The sequence below is a fragment of the Rattus norvegicus genome, chromosome 4 (genome assembly GCF_036323735.1).
Source record: "Rattus norvegicus strain BN/NHsdMcwi chromosome 4, GRCr8, whole genome shotgun sequence".
NCBI lineage: Eukaryota > Metazoa > Chordata > Mammalia > Rodentia > Muridae > Rattus > Rattus norvegicus.
In genome coordinates, this window is record NC_086022.1 from 164,762,802 (window position 1) to 164,781,893 (window position 19,092).

At 37.6% G+C, this 19,092-nt stretch overlaps 1 protein-coding gene across 7 annotated transcripts; it reads right to left on the reverse strand.

The window, feature by feature from the left end:
* Window positions 1-4,575: 4,575 nt before the first annotated feature.
* Klrk1 (killer cell lectin like receptor K1) lies at window positions 4,576-15,652 on the reverse strand. 7 transcript variants are annotated; one of them, XM_039107081.2, is made up of 9 exons: window positions 15,532-15,652; window positions 14,253-14,532; window positions 12,866-12,973; window positions 10,264-10,302; window positions 9,359-9,451; window positions 8,878-8,913; window positions 8,112-8,263; window positions 7,390-7,493; window positions 4,576-5,679 (listed from the first exon to the last, which is right to left on the reverse strand). In XM_039107081.2, exons 2-9 carry the CDS (start codon window positions 14,290-14,292, stop codon window positions 5,562-5,564), a joined length of 690 nt encoding a protein of 229 aa, XP_038963009.1. In that variant the 5' UTR covers window positions 14,293-14,532; window positions 15,532-15,652; the 3' UTR covers window positions 4,576-5,561. The 7 variants fall into 7 exon arrangements, with proteins under 7 accessions (XP_038963009.1, XP_006237139.1, XP_006237137.1 ...); XM_006237077.5 differs by lacking the exon at window positions 14,253-14,532 and having other exon boundaries at window positions 15,532-15,642; XM_006237075.5 differs by lacking the exon at window positions 14,253-14,532 and having other exon boundaries at window positions 12,866-13,085; window positions 15,532-15,615.
* Between the last annotated feature and the right edge of the window lie 3,440 nt (window positions 15,653-19,092).

Sequence of the window (19,092 nt, forward strand, 5' to 3'; positions counted from 1 at the left end):
AAATAAAATTTAAAGAAGAGGTGGAGGAGGGGTTGGGGTTTAGCTCAATGGTTAGAGCGCTTGCCTAGGAAGCGCAAGGCCCTGGGTTCGGTCCCCAGCTCTGAAAAAAAGAACCAAAAAAAAAAAAAAAAAAAAAAAAGAAGAGGTGGAGGAGAAGGAGGAGGAGGAAGAAAAAGAAAAACAATAAGAAGTTTAAGTATAAAAATCACAAAATGCAATATATAATTCTCGATTTTGGAACAAACAGTTGCATGATGTAGGGCTAAATTGCTAGTATTACTGATGCTAATTCTTTTAGCTTTTAAAAGGATTTATTTTTATGTACATGGGTGTTTTCCTGCATGCATGTCTCTGTGAGGGTGTCAGGTTTCCTAGAACTGGAGTTACAGACAATTGCAAGCTGCCATGTTGGTGCTAGAAATTGAATGTTTACCTTCTGGAAGCGCAGCCAGTGCTTTTAACTGCCAGATGTTAGTTTTAAGGCAGCAGTATTGAGATTTTAGGAGAGAGTTCATGAAGCAAGTTGTTCATCCACTGACATGCCTTTTCTCTGTATATTTCTGTTTCATGCTTTTTATACATTACACATATTCATTGCCATGTCTTCTACAGTCACGCTGATTGCCACCCTTACTGCTTCAGCCTTTTAAAGTATCAATCCTTGCTTTTTGGTTCCCTGTCTACAATGTATCAGTCCTACCTCCTTCTGATTTTCAAGGGTTTCCTTTTGGGGTCTGTGGGTGAGATGGGTGAAGCTGTGGGTAGACAGCTCTCTCCCTTATCTCTGTGAGAGCTGCCTATTATCAGCGAGATCTTGGGTGTGAATCAGTTTCCTGTTTGCCAGCTGAGATCTTCTACTATGTACCACAGCTGAGTCCAAGGTACAAGGGGGTTTCCTGCTTTCCTTCTAGAAGCAAATGTCCTTAACTGCTATCAGATTAGAGTTTTGGGAGCCCAGGATTCTGTGTTTTTTCCTAAGAGCAGCTGAGTTAAATTTCCCATGGATAGAAAAAATAGGGTAGCTTGGGTACAAGGCCCCAAAGTGGTGTTGAAGAATCATCACGTTTGAATGTTTTGCCATTGGCCTCTTGTCTTTACCTTGGTCCTAGAATTAGTACACTACATTGTTTTGTGTCTGTTCTCAAAGAGAAAGAAATCACTATCCTATACTCAGGAAAAAACATCAGGGGAAGAAGACCCTGGCCTTCTCAGGCACTAAGTGGCTAAATATATTCTCTTTCTGATGCTATCTATCTTGTTTCGTTTTCTTGGTTTTGATCTCTCTTGAGCTGCTGTTGGTTTTTTGTGAAAAAGAATCTCACTGCGTAGCCTTTGCTGGTCTTGAATCACTGTATGGATGAGGCTGGCCTCAAACTCATAGAAACCTGCTCCTTCCTGTCCCGACTGCTGGAATTAAAGGCATACGCCAAGCCTGGACTTTTATTTCCTACAATTACTTGTAGGAAACAGACTCTTAATATTGTTGAATATTTCAAGATGAGAGAGGGAGCTCAGCAACAGACATCTTCTTTGCTTTTGCCATAGCACCATATGGAGGATTCTGAGAGAGGTCCAAAGTAGTATCAATACAGACAAACAGACCAAGACGACCAGGACAGATAGCATAAAATACCCCCACCCCAACCCTTGCATTGTTTCTCTTTCCTACTCTTATAAGCACTTTGAAGAAAGATGTTAAATCATTAGACTTCTCTTTTTGCTGTTTTGATCACGCTTTAGTAAATCTCCCTTTTGCCTTCAACATTGCTGGTCCTCTGAGTGACTTTCTATGACCAGCAATGATCTCTGTGCATCAGGTCTGTTAGATCCAGGGCTTTTGCCTTCTACAGAATGAGAGGGTCCTCTCTAGAGTTACCCTGCATACTCACACCTTGGCAGGCCCTGTACTTCTATGATATACAGAGGGTAGATATGATCAGTGTCAACTCTTCCTTTCCAATCTTCCCTTGGAACCGCTGGTGGGAACTCAGGAGAACATGCTTGGCAAGTGAGTATTTGCTCTCTTGATCTGGGCCTATAAGAGGCCCTAACATCTCAGAATGGCTTGTTCACATAGTGTTGGAAATTGAGTAAAGCTTCAAACTGTTCTAATGGCAAGTGTCTTTATGCTTGTGAGCCACTTATCTGGAACTCTAAAATATTTAAACATAACCACTAATCGTTAAGTTGCCTTTCCCCTGGACACTGTGGAATCTGTTTACATTGCAAAACTAATTCCATTTCTTGACCAAGTATAACACTCTCTGCACTAACCTGATTACCACAGAAATATCACGTGGTTTCCTAAGCACACCATGCAATGTATCTAAATTAGGGACTTTTTTTCTCATGTTTTCTTTATTAGAAATGTTTTCAAAACCTTTGGTTCTGGTAAAGCGACTCACACTGCAATCAGAACAAGAATTTCCTTCCCTGTGACCTGTCGCATCAGCCTGCCTTACATTACTAGTCTGGATTTTATGTTTTACATTGAGGTCTATATTGAATTCTGGGAAGCAAGTGGGATTTTATTGATTTCCTTTTGCATTTTCAGAATGAATACAGGGTCTGGAACACAGGAATGCCCTACATATTTTCTTGTTCGTGTACGGCTAACTTTATTATTCAATGAAACAGAATATTACCCCTCACCCAGGTCCCCTGGATACTGAAACACTGACGTTAGCTAGCTAATAGGCCCTCTCAGTATCATCATTCTGCAATTTCTGTTTTAGAAATAAAGAGTGGGAACTCTTTTTTTTATTTTTATTAACTCGAGTATTTCTTATATACATTTCGAGTGTTATTCCCTTTCCCGGTTTCCGGGCAAACATCCCCCTCCCCCCTCCCCTTCTTTATGGGTGTTCCCCTCCCCATCCTCCCCCCTTGCCGCCCTCCCCCCAACAATCTAGTTCACTGGGGGTTCAGTCTTAGCAGGACCCAGGGCTTCCCCTTCCACTGGTGCTCTTACTAGGATATTCATTGCTACCTATAAGGTCAGAGTCCAGGGTCAGTCCATGTACAGTCTGTAGGTAGTGGCTTAGTCCCTGGAAGCTCTGGTTGCTTGGCATTGTTGTACATATGGGGTCTCGAGCCCCTTCAAGCTCTTCCAGTTCTTTCTCTGATTCCTTCAGCGGGGGTCCTATTCTCAATTCAGTGGTTTGCTGCTGGCATACGCCTCTGTGTTTGCTGTATTCTGGCTGTGTCTCTCGGGAGAGATCTACATCCGGCGAGTGAGAACTCTTTAAGGACTGAGTTGAAGTTCTTTTAAAACAAAACAAACAAAACAAAAAATCCAAAGCATTGTTGGGTGTTCCTCTTGCCCAAATGGATGTACTCTAGACCTATAAAATAAAGTGTTGCAGGTAGAGTGTTATTTACCATGGACTTCTTAAGATTTGGTTTCCTGCAAATAGTGCTAGCTGGACATTGGGTTGTAAGTTTAAGGGAAGCCCTTACATAGCTGAAGAGGCATCGTGGAGATTTCACCCCACCCCTCCCATCTCATTAAAGATAAAGATAGCAAGGATTCTTGTTGCTACTTACTAAAGTGTGGGTCTTATTTGTTATTCCTTGTATTAGTTTATAGCTTTTGGGGAAATTCCTCATTCAGATAATCTCAAAGCTAAGTCTCATGTTTCTACTGCTTCACAAAAAAATCTCAAAACAAAAATCTAAAGCTCCCCAGTTTTGCTATAACCCCTCAGATGAAAGCCAGTTTCTACGGTCGCTTTTCTGTTGTGATTCCCTGTTTTATTTATGTGTGATATTCTACAGGCTATTTAGCCTGCCTATTGGTTTATAATATCTTCTATGTCGTGAACTAGTATACAACAACATTATAAAACTTTCCTTTTAAAATTTATGCTTAGTTTGTGTGTAAGTGCGTCTTTTCTTGTATCACATGACGTGCACGCAGGTGACTGCAGAAGCCAGAAGAGGGGTTTCAGATCCTCTGGAACTGGGGTTGCAGGTGGTTGTGAGTTGTCATATAGGTGCTGTGACGTGAACCCAGGTCTTATCCCCTTAACCAGTGTTCCTAACCTCTGAGCCACCTTTCCAGTCCTCCCTTTAAAATTTTCCAGTAAGACCTAATATCTAGCTTTCTTCCCTTTGGTCTCACGTTATTTGGGGTTCTATTATAAAATACCACAGACCAAGCTGTAAACAACAGGAATCTATTTCTCACAGTTATGAAGCCTGGGAATTGATGAGCATGGTAACTACATCTGCTGGGTTTTGATGAGTGCAGGTTGCATATCAGAATTATCCTGTATTCTCTCATAGCAAAGAGAAGAGAAAGATGCCTCTATGATTGCTTTCTTAAGAGACAATTCCACTTAACAGCTTTACTCTTATAACTTAAAACATTATGTTTCAATGCCTGTCTCCTAATGTTAATACTGGGATTTAGGATTTTAAATATAAAATTTGGAGGTACAAAAACACTCTGTATAATATGTACCTGTGACTCCAGGAACCTGCCCTAACAACCACAGAGCTGGAAACTCCTTCCAGAACCATCTTTCAAACTTTAAGTCCGAGGTCTGATTAAAACATGATTGAAGTCAGATGTAGGTGAGAAAGTCAAAAAAAGTTTTTTTTCTGATTTGTAAAGTGAAACAAGCTATATACTTTCAAAAGAGGGTGATTTGCGTTCAAGAGACACTGTTACCTCAAGTGGAAAACATATGAAAGGGGGGGGGAGTCCTCCCCTCCACAAAGTGAGTTCCATGAGATCTTCAAGTTCTGAAAGCAGTCCTGCTTGACCTTACTCAGACAGTCCCTGTTGTCCCTCCCAGACAGAAGGCTGCTTTCTTGGATCACTAAGATGACAACCCTGCTGGCCACAGCTGACAATCTGTGGTTCCTACTGTGGTCCTACCCAGCCAACAGTTTCCATAGTGCTGGAGTTTAAACACCCAGTGCTATAGGGCTGTCTTCTCCTGTTCTCACAGTTCCTTTATGTGTTGGTTCCATCTTGAAATCGAGGCTCCTCCTTTTCTTTTTCCTCATATCCTAGAAGCAGCACAATCAGTCAGCCAGCCACCACAACAGCAGAATCTGAGAGAAGTGAGGCAAGAACTGCCAGGAGTGAAAAGAACTCAGAGGACAGTGAGTTCTAGAATAGATTCTAGACGCTCTTGAGGCATCTTGAATAAGATAGGTCATTTAATTGGGGGGAAAGGGGCTATTTAAACTTTTAGGGAGTGTGTAGGGGATATCTTGGAAGAATTCCAGGTGTTGATAGACTTGATCTTATAAGGGAGAGTCTACTGGGCAACAAGGCCTCCTCCAGTAGGGCAGGGCCAGATTTCCCGGGTTTGGATAGGCCTCAACCAAACTCTTAGTCCTCTTGCTCCCTCCATCCCCTGCCTCATAGTTCCTTGGCCCCACAGGCTCCCCTTGTTTTACCGGACACGATATGTCCAACTATTAGTTCTGTGGAGGGCGCAGTACTGTTCTTTTATGTTTGTCTTATGTTGAGTCTCATTAGTTCCAGTTTCTCCTGGGACAATTCTCTTGTCCTGGCTGTTTCTGTGAGACGGTTAATGAAATCTTTACACTGCCCTTTTCATACAGATGTATGTGTTTGGATTTGAACAGTCTTCTGTGTAGGCCTTAAAGCTTGAGCCATAGACAGCACAGGTTCCGCTTGGTGTTTTCACCAGTGTTAACCTGGAGTAGAGAGAGAGGCATGCGATGTCAGACTTGGTTAACCAAGGATATAAACATGGAATCTTATTTAGAGGATTTGAATGTGAGAATTTCAAATGTATTTCAAGTCATTTTAGCACCATTTTTATTCCTCCTAACACATATGCAAAACAGAGCCAACCCAGATGATAAAAGTAAAAATATTGTTCTTAATGTGCGCCTATCAAAAATTAATCACCTCGGAATTCTAAAACCTCTACATATGTACCCGAGTAAAAAAGCTTCAAAGTGTTTACTTAACATTAAGTATTTACATTTAAAATGGATGGATAATTAAACTTCAGGTTCAATTGCTGGAGTGTTTTGTGCAAAACTTAGTGACCTTCCATAGGTAAATAGATTATCATTGTCAGATACTACTGACTATAGATAACAAATAACCAAACAAAGCCCACATCCATAATGGACATGTACATTTTATCTTGTCCTGATTTCTAAATAACGCAGTGTGAGAATTGTTTATACAATATTTACCTTCCACTTGGCATTATGCTCAACATAAAAATGACTTAAATTATATAGAATTGTTCATATGCATGCAGGTTCTACACCATTCTGTATAAAGATGATAATCATTTATGGAATTCAGTATCTGTTGAGAGAATAAGTTTTGGAGCTAGTCTCCCATCGATGACTTCATACACAATTTTACATGGCAAAGAAACCAAAGTAATTGTAAGGTTCATGCATATGCATGAATAACTGTGAATGTACATGCATGCATGTGTGTGGTATATATGTGTTGTGCATGCACGTGTGGTGTATTTTATATGATGTGTGTGCACACACTGGTATGGCGTGGTATATGTGTGTGCATGTGTGTGCACGTGTGTGTATGCATGTGAATGTGTTTTACTTTTGTCTTAATGTTTGGAATTCCATGATTAATTTAATGAATAAAATTCCTCCTTCTAAGGAAAAAGTCAGAAATAGAAGACACAAGGAAGTGATCATGCCACTATAGTGTAAAATTTAAAACCTAAAAAGAGAAGGGTTTTACGTTAACCTTGTTTAAAAGGGCAAGGTACAGAATACCATTCGTACAGAAACAAACATCTGGTACTTACAGGGAAAGGTTTCAATGTAAATACACTGAAGCATCCTTTTTAATTTTTAAGTTGAAACTATGATTGTATATTATTTTGGGTGGTACGACCTCATAATGTGTTACATGTGAATGCTGTATATTGGTGAAGTAGAGACATTTAGCCTTTCTGTGGCCTCATGAATTTGTTATTTCTATTGTGCCACTGTAAAATAGAATGACCATAGCCTGCCATATGTTACTTCATATTTGAAAGTACCTGGAACATAAAAACAGACAAGAAGCTACTAGGGATGAAGGCTACAGATGATTTCGTGTCAGTGTTATCTCCATCGTTTGAGTCACAAATATACAAAAAAATGTGGTGCTTCAGCCCCCTATCTATAAAATTGATATAAGATTTGATAGATCTTAGTTCTTAAGAGGTGGCAACTAATTTATGTCATTTGTTAATGTTCATATTGGCTACTCTACCACTGTCTGTGTTCTTTAGATTTAGAATCTAGGAATTTTTCTAACTCTATTAGAATATGATCATGTGTCAGATTGTGAAAAAGAAACTGATAAGAGAGTGCTCATAGGGACAGCTGAACAATCCACTTGAGACCTGGTGGGCGGAGACTTACTCGTTGGGTGATAGAGAGGAGCCATCTTCCCACTGCCAGGAGCCATTTGCTGGGCTCTGGACTAGTCCCATCCAGTGATAGGACTTAACCAGCTTTAAGAAATCCTGTGAGAAACCACAGAGAAAGACAGATGAAACTCAGGCCTAGAACATTAGAAATGTATCGCCAACTTCCCACTCGAGCAAGGAGGCATTGTTCCATGGCCTCTGTAAATCTCATTTAACTGTAGGCACTCGAATATCTTTGCACTCTTAAGTTTTCTACCTTTGGAGGTGTTCAGTTGTGTGTATATTTGCATATGAGTATGCAGTTGCTCACCCTGCATACAGAAACTAGGACAAAACATAATGTATCTCCCTCTGTTGTTCCCTGTCTCATTGTCTTGAAACATGGTCCCTCACTGAAGCAAAAATTCACCTTTTCAGCTATGCTTCCTGTCTGGTCAGGAGCTTTTGGGTTCTACCCATCTCTGACCCTAGAGCTGGGGATACAAACATGTGCAGCAGTGCCTAATGGGAGCTGTGGAGTGCATGTTCAGGTCCTCAACTTTTAAGAAAAATGCTTTAGCTCACTGAGCCATCTCCCCAACTTCTACTTTCTTAATTTTTATCACTATTGTCTGGAATGGGTGTTAGGAAACCTTGGTGCCTGCTGTATGTTCCAGGTTTATGCCACAGTGACCTTCCTCAAGTATTAGAATGAAATGGAATTAAATACTGAACCTGTTCTTCTTTACTGTATATCTTCAGCAGGCTGGAATTTTGAGACAAACAGGAAGCTTGGCTCTGGTTCCAGGCTTTGTTCTCATTAAAAAATTGGTAACAGTTGTTTCTGTGACATATCCAGTCGTTAGGGCATGGGCCACAGTAGCCCTCTAGAAAGAGATTAGATAAATCCTGTGCACACTTGACTATTGAAGCAGATTTCATCTAGGCAATTAAAAAATACCTTTCCTGTTCCAACTCTAAAATTATAAATAATAGATTAATTACATATAAAGGAAGAAAGGTCCCCAAACTAAAGACTTCCTTCCTTCCTTCCTTCCTTCCTTCCTTCCTTCTTTCCTTCCTCCCTCCCTCCTTCCCTCATCTCCCTTCTTTCTCTCTCTCTTTCTATTTTTTATTGAAAATAGCTTTTTCCTTATGCAATATAGCCTGATCATAGTTTCCCTTCGTCTTACTCCTCCTAGTTTCTCCCCACCTTCCCTTCCCTCCAGATTTGCTTCCTCTGTTTTTCACTACAAAATAACAAGCTTCTAAGAGAGAACAACCAAATATGACAAAATAAAATGTAAGATGAAACAAAAACTATCCTTTATTTATTTACACTTTCGCAGCCTTCACAGTTAAAAACAATAAAATTTACAGAAAACTATGCACAAAATCCAACTATGCCATGCCTCTCTTTTGAATGCCTTTGAGTATATATTAAATCCTGATATACATAGCTATTTGCAATTTGTGTTTAATATTAAAAAGATTCACTTACCTCTTGAGGAAACTGAAACTTCCTTGTTGCATAACACTATCAAAATAATTATAATTGGTAAGAGTTAGTAACTTCTACTATAAACAAATGTGACTTGCATGTTTGTCAAACAGCAAAGCTACGGTTTAAAATACTTTCACTCTTACTACTCTGTGCATGCGTGCATGCGTGCATGAGTGCATGAGTGCATGTGTGTATGAGTGCATGAGTGTGTGTGTGCCCACATGCATGTGTATGCAGGCATGAGGGTGAGGATACCCATGTGCCAGTGAATGAATATGGAGGTCAGAGAACAATTTTGTGGAGTCAGTTCTTCCTTCCACTTTCCTGTGGTTTTGGGGGATGGAATTCAGGTTGTGGGCTTTATGTAGTAAGTATCTGAACCTGGCTGAACCATTGCTCTGATTGCCCACATGCTTCTGAAGGCTAATTAAGGTAACACATTACACCCAATTGATTAACTATCTGCCTCATCACTTACAAGTTATGAAAACAGCAAGCCATGTCAATGTGATAACGGTGAAGCGAATGGTCATGGCTGCAACAAGGACTCGAACAACGAACAGTGGAGATACTGTCAAAGAAAGACAGGAGAGGTCAGAGCGAAAGGAAAGCTAATGAACCACGGCAGCTTTCTATTTAGTATAAATGTGCATCTTTATGAGAAGGTAGAGAAAATGCATATCCTTAGACTGAGCAGCATAAACAGTCTACAAGTGACTCAAACATAAGAGTACAAAATGTGCTATCCATTCCCACCCATGAGCCTTTGCAAGTTTTCTAAACTTTTCCCCCTGGTTACACAAAATTTCACTATGCAGCCTCAGTCTGTACACAAATTTTCAGTCCTTGAGCCTCAGATCTTGACTTCCGGGATTACAGGTTATGCCTCTACTTTCTGCTCCCTGAATAAATCACACTTCTCAATTTTATTTTCTACGTAGATTCAAGAGCTATTATGTATGAAGGCTTTTATGATCAATGTTTTAAGAACACTCATTTCCGATATTAGTAAAACATTCTGTATCTTTTTGTTAGGACAACATCCTATTATTATGCCTCATTTTGACATATAATGAAGTCAAATTGCATAAATTCTTGTATTTACTTTCATCGATAGCTTTACAAACTCTATTAACAGATTTTTTTATTAACTTGAGTATTTCTTATTTACATTTCAAATGTTATTCCCTTTCCAGGTTTCCGGGCCAACACCCCCCAACCCCTCCCCTTCCCCTTCTATATGGGTGTTCCCCTCCCCTTCCTCCCCCCATTACCGCCCTCCCCCCAACAATCACATATTAACAGATTTTTAATTTTTCCAGTAGACATTTCAATTGCATACTAAGCTTTGGCATTAGAAATAGTAGTAGTTTTCATACTCACTTTTGAGTTCTTCTATAGAAGACCTTCGTCTTATGATACCTAGTGTGTAAAGAGCACAGGTGTCATGTTCTCTAGTGACAGAAACTTTCAGTGCATAGAAACTTTCAGTGCATATGGTTACACTAATTTAATAGAAGCACAAGTAAATAAAATCTCCTGGCTCACTGCATCTTCCTCAACAATTAATATTATCTACATGTTTTTATCTATTAGTATGAAATATTTTTCTGTTTTAATGATTTTATTTCCTTTCATGATAAGGTTAGAAATTTTCATTTACATTTAAATAATATATATTTTTTATGAGACTTTTCTTGTTTTTGTCAGAAAGTTGTTATGTACTTCTCAGTTGGTGACTAGGACATGCATATATTTTGCGTGCATATGTTCTAGGAGATATTCTTTCTGTTTTTTTCATGATACCCTCAGATGAAATGACTTATTTTTCCCATATTGATTTTATCAAGCTTCCCTTCATGGCTCATATTTTAGTTAAGGATAAAATAAAATGAATTTACAATAATCTCACATATTTATTTTTATTGATCCATTTAATTGTGTGTGTGTGATATTTGGAAGAAACAAAATTTACAGAAGATATACTTTGTTGAATGTACACTGAATTCTTATCTCACAACTTACAGAATAAACCTGCATCCTACCACTGTCCTGTCATTTGCATATAATGGCTCCACTCCATATGCATTAGCACTTTTCATACCTATGCTAATTAGCTTGCCCATTTCCTACCAGTATAACTTTTCCTACCTTCATAAAATGCTTGAATATTCAATGGTGCCTGCAATATTGCCACATATTTCATTTTTAAACTAGAATGGGTATTACAGCACTTTATTTCTTCCTCAAGACTTTAAAATAAGGCTCATGATAGTTTCCTCATCAGTTAGGAATGAGTAGGACTCTTTCAGAGGCCCTGAGTTCTATTTCCAGCTCACAATAACCTGAGCTTCCAGCTACTTGGGATTTGGCTCCCTCTTCTGGTTCCCATGAGCACCTGTACACACACACACACACACACACACACACACACACACACACACATACACACACACACTCAATCTCACACACACACACACACACACACACGGAGAAAGAGAGAGAGAGAGAGACAGAGAGGGAGACAGAGAGAGACAGAGAGAGAGACAGAGAGATGAAGTAAAAATAATTATTTTTAACAAAAACTTTAAAACGAGCTCTTCAAGAATAGAACATTCTAAACTATGGTGTATTGGCATCCTGAAAAAAATAACATTACGTGCACACACAAATATTTTATCAGCAAAGTACTGTATTTATAATTCAATAGTTTCTATTTTTATAATGTGTGTTTTATTCTTTATTCATTAGCAGTTCAAAGTAAGTAATAAAGTAATTTCTAGCTTACTTTTAATATAAATGTTTATTTTATCTTTTTAAAAAAATTTGGCCATAAAATTTTCTTCTATTGTAGTTTGTTGATAGTTTTAGTTTTGAAATAAATATATTTTAATTTATGTATTAATTTTGAATCAAGTCTACATTTAAATTATATTACTAATTTTAACATTATTAAGTATTTTTGCATGTTTTCAAATATTTTGATTTATATCATTTTGTTTTTAAACTCTGACTTGACAGATATCACATTTTTACCTTTTCTTGGGTAATCACTTAGCAATATCAAAAACTTAACTGTGGCAATAATATTTTTGCATTTTAATTGTTACACTGAAAAATCCTCATAGCATTTAATAATATAATTAGAAATTTGCATATATTCTATGTGTGTATACATTCATATATATTAAAGGCAGCATTTATGTTTATAAAAATTTGAAAATTAAATTTTACAAAATAAAAGGTTTTATTGAATTTTATTCAATCCCTCTTCAACATCATGTACACATTTACATAAGCATTCACCTTTGGTTACTACATATATCATGACTGAATTCCTAAAATTAACTTTTTAACATAGCTTTTGCTAATTTATTTCTTTGGTTTTAATAAAAATTTATGGATGAATTTATTGGCTTTCTTTTTAAAGTTACTTTATTTTGAGATAGTGTCTCATGTAACCAAGTTGACTTTAAACCCTTTACTGCTGAGGATAACCTCTACTCCTAAATTCTCCTGCTTCAACTTACCAAGTCATGTGATGGCAGACATGTGAGAAGACAGCAGGCTCAGGTTGCCTCCTTTGTATAAATTGTTGCAAATTTTAATATTGATAATACTCTGGTTTGAAATGGTTTGAGTACAGATTATCTCCACTACATTTAGAAAGGTTCCTAAAAATTCCCACAATTTATTGCTTCTATCATGTTTAAGAAGATAGTTGGATAATTTTTAAAATTTATTTTCTATAGTCTACCATATATTCTTCCTTAAAGGTAGATTCCCAAAATTCTTGGTTCTGTTGTCCTTATGATAAATTGTCTTATCACCTGTAACTTGATTACACATTCTAATGTGTAATTTTAGGGAAATACAGCTTACCTCCTTGGGGAGGTATAACGAACAAGGGTTGCCACTGACAATAGCAAGGTTTCCACATTTAAATCAGTCCATCATGAGGAGACAAACATAAACCAAGACCTACCATTCTCTCCAGGTCGGCTGGTAGGGAGTGCAGATCTTTGTTTCTGATGCTCTTGAGAAGTATCCCACTTTGCTGGCTTGAGGTCATAATTATGGCATTTGCTCATCTCTGGAGGAAGCAATTCAAGTTGACACAAGTCCATGGACTGCCTGCCATTTGAAGAATATGTTTCCGCCCTTGACCTTGTCTTTCCATGGATATACTTCCTATGAGCATTTTTCTAAGAGGAAGCACACGTTTCCTTTGCTTTCTGTTACCTGATGCTCACACCTCCTAACACACATAACCATGCTCATTCCTTGGAGGGTTAGAGTTAGCAAAAGAGTATTGACTTTTGGAATAAACCAGTTCATAGTGTAAAATGAAATCTAATATCAAAGCGAGCTTTATATAGTGGAAGGAAATAGTAGAGGAAGATGGACCTGTAATTACACTATACATCCAGAGGTAATATTGGTAAGCAGAAGTAACTTAAAATCTCTATTCAGACCTCTACAGTGTAGAAGAGAAAAAACATCAACAAAATAGTCTATGGACATGATAACAATGAAATGACATGTGATCACCTTGGGATGAAAATGGCAACTGCCTACAAATAGTATATACTTGTGTGCCAAATTCCTTGAGAGTCAGGGGCATACAAAGATCTGAATAGTAGATTCCCAAGTCTCAGAATAAATATGGCAGTCTTGTCTTTGAACAAAGCAAGTTGGAAAAAAAAACATTGTTCTTTTCTTAAAATTTCCATCATTAATTTGATTACTGTGTAAATGAAAAGATACTATCCATTTTATTTTAGCCTTAAATATTAACCTTAAACATTGTTTGCATATAATTCAATTACAGTACCTGAAGAGTACAGGTTACTATTTTTAGTGAAAATTTTAAATACCAGAGATATTCAGCATAGTATGTATGAGTAATTCATAACACTTTTAGAATAAGAAGCACTTTTAAATTCTTTACTCCATGAGTTGCATTAGTCTAGAATTCCACTTAGGTAAACACAGCATGATTTATTTTTCTATTGGTAAAAAAATAAAAATGCAGAGACCACAGACTGCCCCAATTTAAAGAAGGAGAGCTAGAAAAGTTGGATTAAATCTCAACTCTTCTGATTCCAAGTCCTCAGGTCCTTTCATTATTTCAGTTCATCGTATATTATAAATGATTTCACAGTGGAGTAGGTAGATGGCGATCGAAAAGGAAAAAAAAATCTTTTCACAATCTCAAAAACTAAAGTTTAGGTGCAATGTAAGCACAACAGGAAAGGAACATAATGAGAATAACAGTAAGTGGGTTTCCATGCCTTACGTTGCCTTGGATAGATGCTGGTTAGGTTATCATTACAGAGAAGTGGACATACATTCACATGGAAAAAACATACCTGGGTGATGAGACTTTCGATCACGAACCCATGCCATCATGTGATAATTATGAGATTTACTTTAGAAACTGCACCAGAGTCTAGTTTTCATCATTTATGAATTAACCTTTCTAAAGACAGTTTGTCTCTCTGAAGCCCTGGATATCTTAGAACTTCCTGTATAGACCAAGCTGTCCTCAGATTTGCAGAGATAGCCTGTCTCTGCTTCCTGAGTGATGAGATTAAAGATAGGTGACACTGCTTCTGGTTCAGGCTCAATTTCTGTAATGCACACAGGACTCTTAAAGAGATAAGTCAAATTCTAATGGAAATTTTCTGCTATCTCTGTGGTGAGAGGAAATATTTGCATGAGAGAAGTATAATCTAGAAAAATTTTCCTTACACATGAAATAATGGAAATACCAGCTTATCGAAAACAAGGGGAACATTTTTATGGTAAAATAAAGTCACTTTCAAAATACCAAAAACACCCCCACAATTAGGGATTTTTAATTTATTTACATTGTAATAGTTAATAAAAATTTTGGCCTCCTGACATCAAATTTCAGCACATAAAATTTTCTGTTTGCAGTTTTTAATGGGTGATGAATGTTTTTTGTATGATTAAAAACATGTCAGATACATAAGTTTCTGTTGTACATTTTCTCATCATCTTGTAGTAAAACTTCTGTCCATCACCATCAATAAAATGTTACCATTTTCATCATGTCTCATGGTTACATTGAATGATATAACATCAACTTTAAAATAATGTTATAGATGTACTTATTGTAACATTTGCATTGTCTAGCAGCATTTCCAAAGAGTAGCTGTTTAGTATATAGTACTCAGGTCTTTAAAATGGGCACAATTCATATGTGATTATGACAATTGAATGAAATACATACAACTTGTGTCTTCATGAATGTGCAATTGTGTTATCTCTGAAACAAAACGACCTTCCATAAGATTCTTTCATTTGTGTGTTCTCATTCAAATTTCAGCCTTCTAATACCAAAAATATATTTTGCTTAAGAGGTAGGGCTTATTATCCAGCAACACAACCTCTTACTCTTCAGCAGGACTGCCCTGATTATAGACACTGGATCCAGTGAAACAGAGTCTATTAAAACATCAGAAAAGCAAAGCACTATTTGCCATCAGTATTTCCACTCAAATATATGAGTTCGAATTATCTTACATGTAAATAGTTATAGAACTTTTCTAACTTGATATATAACTCCTATTTGCAGGAAAACAGTTGTTAGAAACAGATACATAAGTATATACACTCACAGACCTGAGCAGAGAAGGGAGGTCCTGTTTCTTGTGAATCAAAGCCTTCTACTCAACTAGAAAATGTGGACTTGTCCCCAGAAAAGAATTGGAACTGAAAGTAGAGATGTTTGAGTAATTTAATCTCGGAGGCGGATATGATAGGATTAGTTTCATTTTCCTGTAAAGAAATACCACACAGCCACAACTGCTATATTTCCTGTCACACACAATTTGACTTATTTCGTGAATGAGGTTTGATCACAGTTTGTGAGTAAGTGTCAAGTCCTAAGAGCATTTCAGGACCTGACAATGATGATTTTAATGGGAAAAAACTGCATGGAGTTTTTAAAAGTAAATGATGGCATTGTATAACATGGGAATCAAAAGGGTAAAATAAAAAATATTGTTTTCAATGTCTGTTTGAAATTAAATAGAAGAATTTGAATGCTTTTTTTTTTACTCTGTGATGGTTATTTTTTTTTTATTAACTTGAGTATTTCTTATATACATTTCGAGTGTTATTCCCTTTCCCGGTTTCTGGGCAAACATTCCCCTCCCCCCTCCCCTTCCTTATGGGTGTTCCCCTCCCAACCCTCCCTCCATTGCTGCCCTCCCCCCAACAGTCTAGTTCACTGGGGGTTCAGTCTTAGCAGGACCCAGGGCTCCCCTTCCACTGGTTCTCTTACTAGGATATTCATTGCTACCTATGAGGTCAGAGTCCAGGGTCAGTCCATGTATAGTCTTTAGGTAGTGGCTTAGTCCCTGGAAGCTCTGGTTGCTTGGCATTGTTGTACATATGTGGTCTCAAGCCCCTTCAAGCTCTTCCAGTAATTTGAATGCTTTTATTCACTCTCTGCATTAGGTTTGACTCATTTTACTGGAATCGAGCCTGCTGCACTGTGTAGGTGGGAACCATGGGAACTGTTTTTCTTGACATACACAAGCTTGCACACATATATGCCATATATGCTATAAATATGCTATATATATGGAAATGAAAATGAATAGTAATAATCCTATAAGGGTTGATGATATGTTTACGTGCATAGAAAATAAAAATAATTTAATAGTCATTTAATAGGATTTGTGTTAGCATAACAGTATAATATTACTTTGCGAGTGTTACTATATTGTTAAAGATGAAGGATTAATAGCAACATCTTGTTAAATGTACAGTTAAGTTAATAATGGAAGCATTGTGAAACATTTTTGAGGAAGCCCAAAGCTTATGAAATAAAGTTGTCATGTATTCCTAGCACACTTTAGATATTTGGTTCAATTTTAATTAACACTGGATTTCGTTGTAGAAAAATCGTAAATATGTATTATGTACATAGCCAAGATCTAGGAAGCCATAATTGAAGAAACCAAAGTTGGTGACATCACTTTTATTATTTCCTATTTTGTTATCCTGGAGAGATGGCTCAGCAATTGTGAGCACTTACTGCTCTTTCAGAGAGGACTTTGGCTTAACTCCCAGCACTCAAATGATGGAGCACATAATTACAGTTTGGGGTGGGGGGAAACTGTCACCCTGTTCTGGCCTCAATCACACATCAGGTACTCACATGGGGCACATACACACATAGCTTCAGGTAAAGTACTCAGATACATAGAATTTGAAAACATAATTTTAAAAGCCATTTTTTTAATTTAAATTAAAATATAATTAAATTATTTCTCCTTCCCCTCTTCTTTACTTGAACTTCTCCCATGACCCCATATACCCCTTTATTCCCTCTCAAATTCATGTATTTTCTGTATCCTTAAGCGCTTCTTTGACTGTTATTCTTGAACTGTTATCTATTTATCCATTTATTTATGTATCTATCTAATACATATATATACATATGTATCAATGTATAAATACAATTTGATCAGTTTATTTAGTGCTACATGTATGTATTTGATTTCAGGACCAACCACTTGGTATTTAATAATGAATTAGGTGACTCATTCCAAAGAAGACTATTTCCTCTAAATCCCAGCACTTCTTAGTTTTCTGTAGTTCTTTGTATATGGTGGAGTACCATGAGATTTCCCTCTTCTATGTCAGCAATGTCTATAGATGATGTTATACTTTGTCTGTGTCCTGTGTATGCAGCCATATTTGTAAGATATCATGACTGAAGATTTCTGTCACTTCTATAATCTCACAGCAGCTCTACTGGTCCTCTAGCTCTTCAGTCTTGACCTCTCTTTCTCAGTGTTCCCTGAAATATGAACCAGAACAACGACCAGGATAGCACCATATCCCTAAGGGTAAAACGGTGCCATTCATATATTGGCAGTAACTAACAGCTGTATAATTAGATGTAAGGTCTACTCAAGAGGAAGGATGTTGTGCCTAGACTGGAAATATATCCAGCTGGTTTTCCTAGGCTAGGGAGTTCATGGTTCTTAAAGGAGTACATAGTGTTGCTGCTTTCTATACCAGCACCATTCCTAACTTCAGCCTAAATGCATATTCTTACAGGTAAGTGGAGATCTCACCTCTCATGAAAGTACCTTTTCTTTATAACAGCAAAGCTATTTTAACTAAGAGAAACAGATAAGAGAGCAGAGATGGCAAGTTGAAACCCAGTAGCATAGAGACAAAGGCAGTTATACGAATAGATAAAAATAGGAAGTCATATTGCACACGATGTGAGAAATATGAGGAAGTGGCTCCAGCAAGGGGATTGCACCACACCGACAATTATTGGGTGCAAAGCCTTCAGGCTCAATGCTTGAAGCTTGCAGAAACTTCATAGGAGGCAAAACTTCAAATCATGTCCACCAACTTAACATACGTTTTTATAAAGAATTCTGTTCCTTCAGATTATCAGTAGGTCATACTAACCTCGTGCTTCCCCAGGACTTCTGACAAGAGCAGAGTCTATCTGTATCGGGGATTGCTCCTGAGCTGTAGACAGTGATGGCTTGAGTTTTATGAGTTTGAATAGATATGAAATGTTCAGTAAGGGCTCATATTCTGGGGCCACGTTTTGGGATTCTATATAGATCCATGGCAGTTCTGAATCTTGCTGCTTCATCAAGCCCTCTGCTCAGCACAGCTCACTGCACGTGGCACTCCTGATGGAAGTATTTATTAGGTCACACATCAGTTGGTGCTTTTTACTCAAGTATTATTGTGTGTCTAAGCTCAGGTAAAACTAGACATGCCCGGATGCTTTGCTTTAGCGATGCTGATGGCCGGACTGCTTCTGTTATAGTGCCTCCAAGTAGCCCAGAGTATGACTCTGAGGAGTGACAGCTGGATTTTACCTGCACTCCCGAGGCAGTTCCATGGCCTACCTTTCTTAGGGTTATGCATTTACTTCAAACAGTCAGTTAAATACACTGATAGGGAAAGTTTTTCAAAATAAATCCCTTGGTGAAGCTGAGGACAAGCTGAACACTGAGCCTGTGGTGTTGTAGTATAAGCATCCCAAACAAGACGGTGTGGGAAAGAAGTTTTCCAACATAGCTCTATAGATTTTATTTACATGTGCCAGTATGAGTACGCATATATGTTTGTGATTGTGTCCAGAGGGCTAAAGAAAACATCGAGGGTTTGGGGATTTAGCTCAGCGGTAGAGCG

What these genes read in the sequence shown, in the direction of transcription:
- Klrk1 (XM_039107081.2), bottom strand. Translation starts at nt 14,292, where the DNA reads ATGATGGCATGGGTTCGTGATCGAAAGTCTCATCACCCAG. An exon ending in AGTTTCAGTTTCCTCAAGAG is followed by an intron (nt 8,264 to 8,877) that starts GTAAGTGAATCT and finishes ATCTCTTTCTAG; the next exon opens with AGGGCTACTGTGGCCCATGC. An exon ending in TATACAGTAAAGAAGAACAG is followed by an intron (nt 7,494 to 8,111) that starts GTTCAGTATTTA and finishes GGTTTCTCACAG; the next exon opens with GATTTCTTAAAGCTGGTTAA.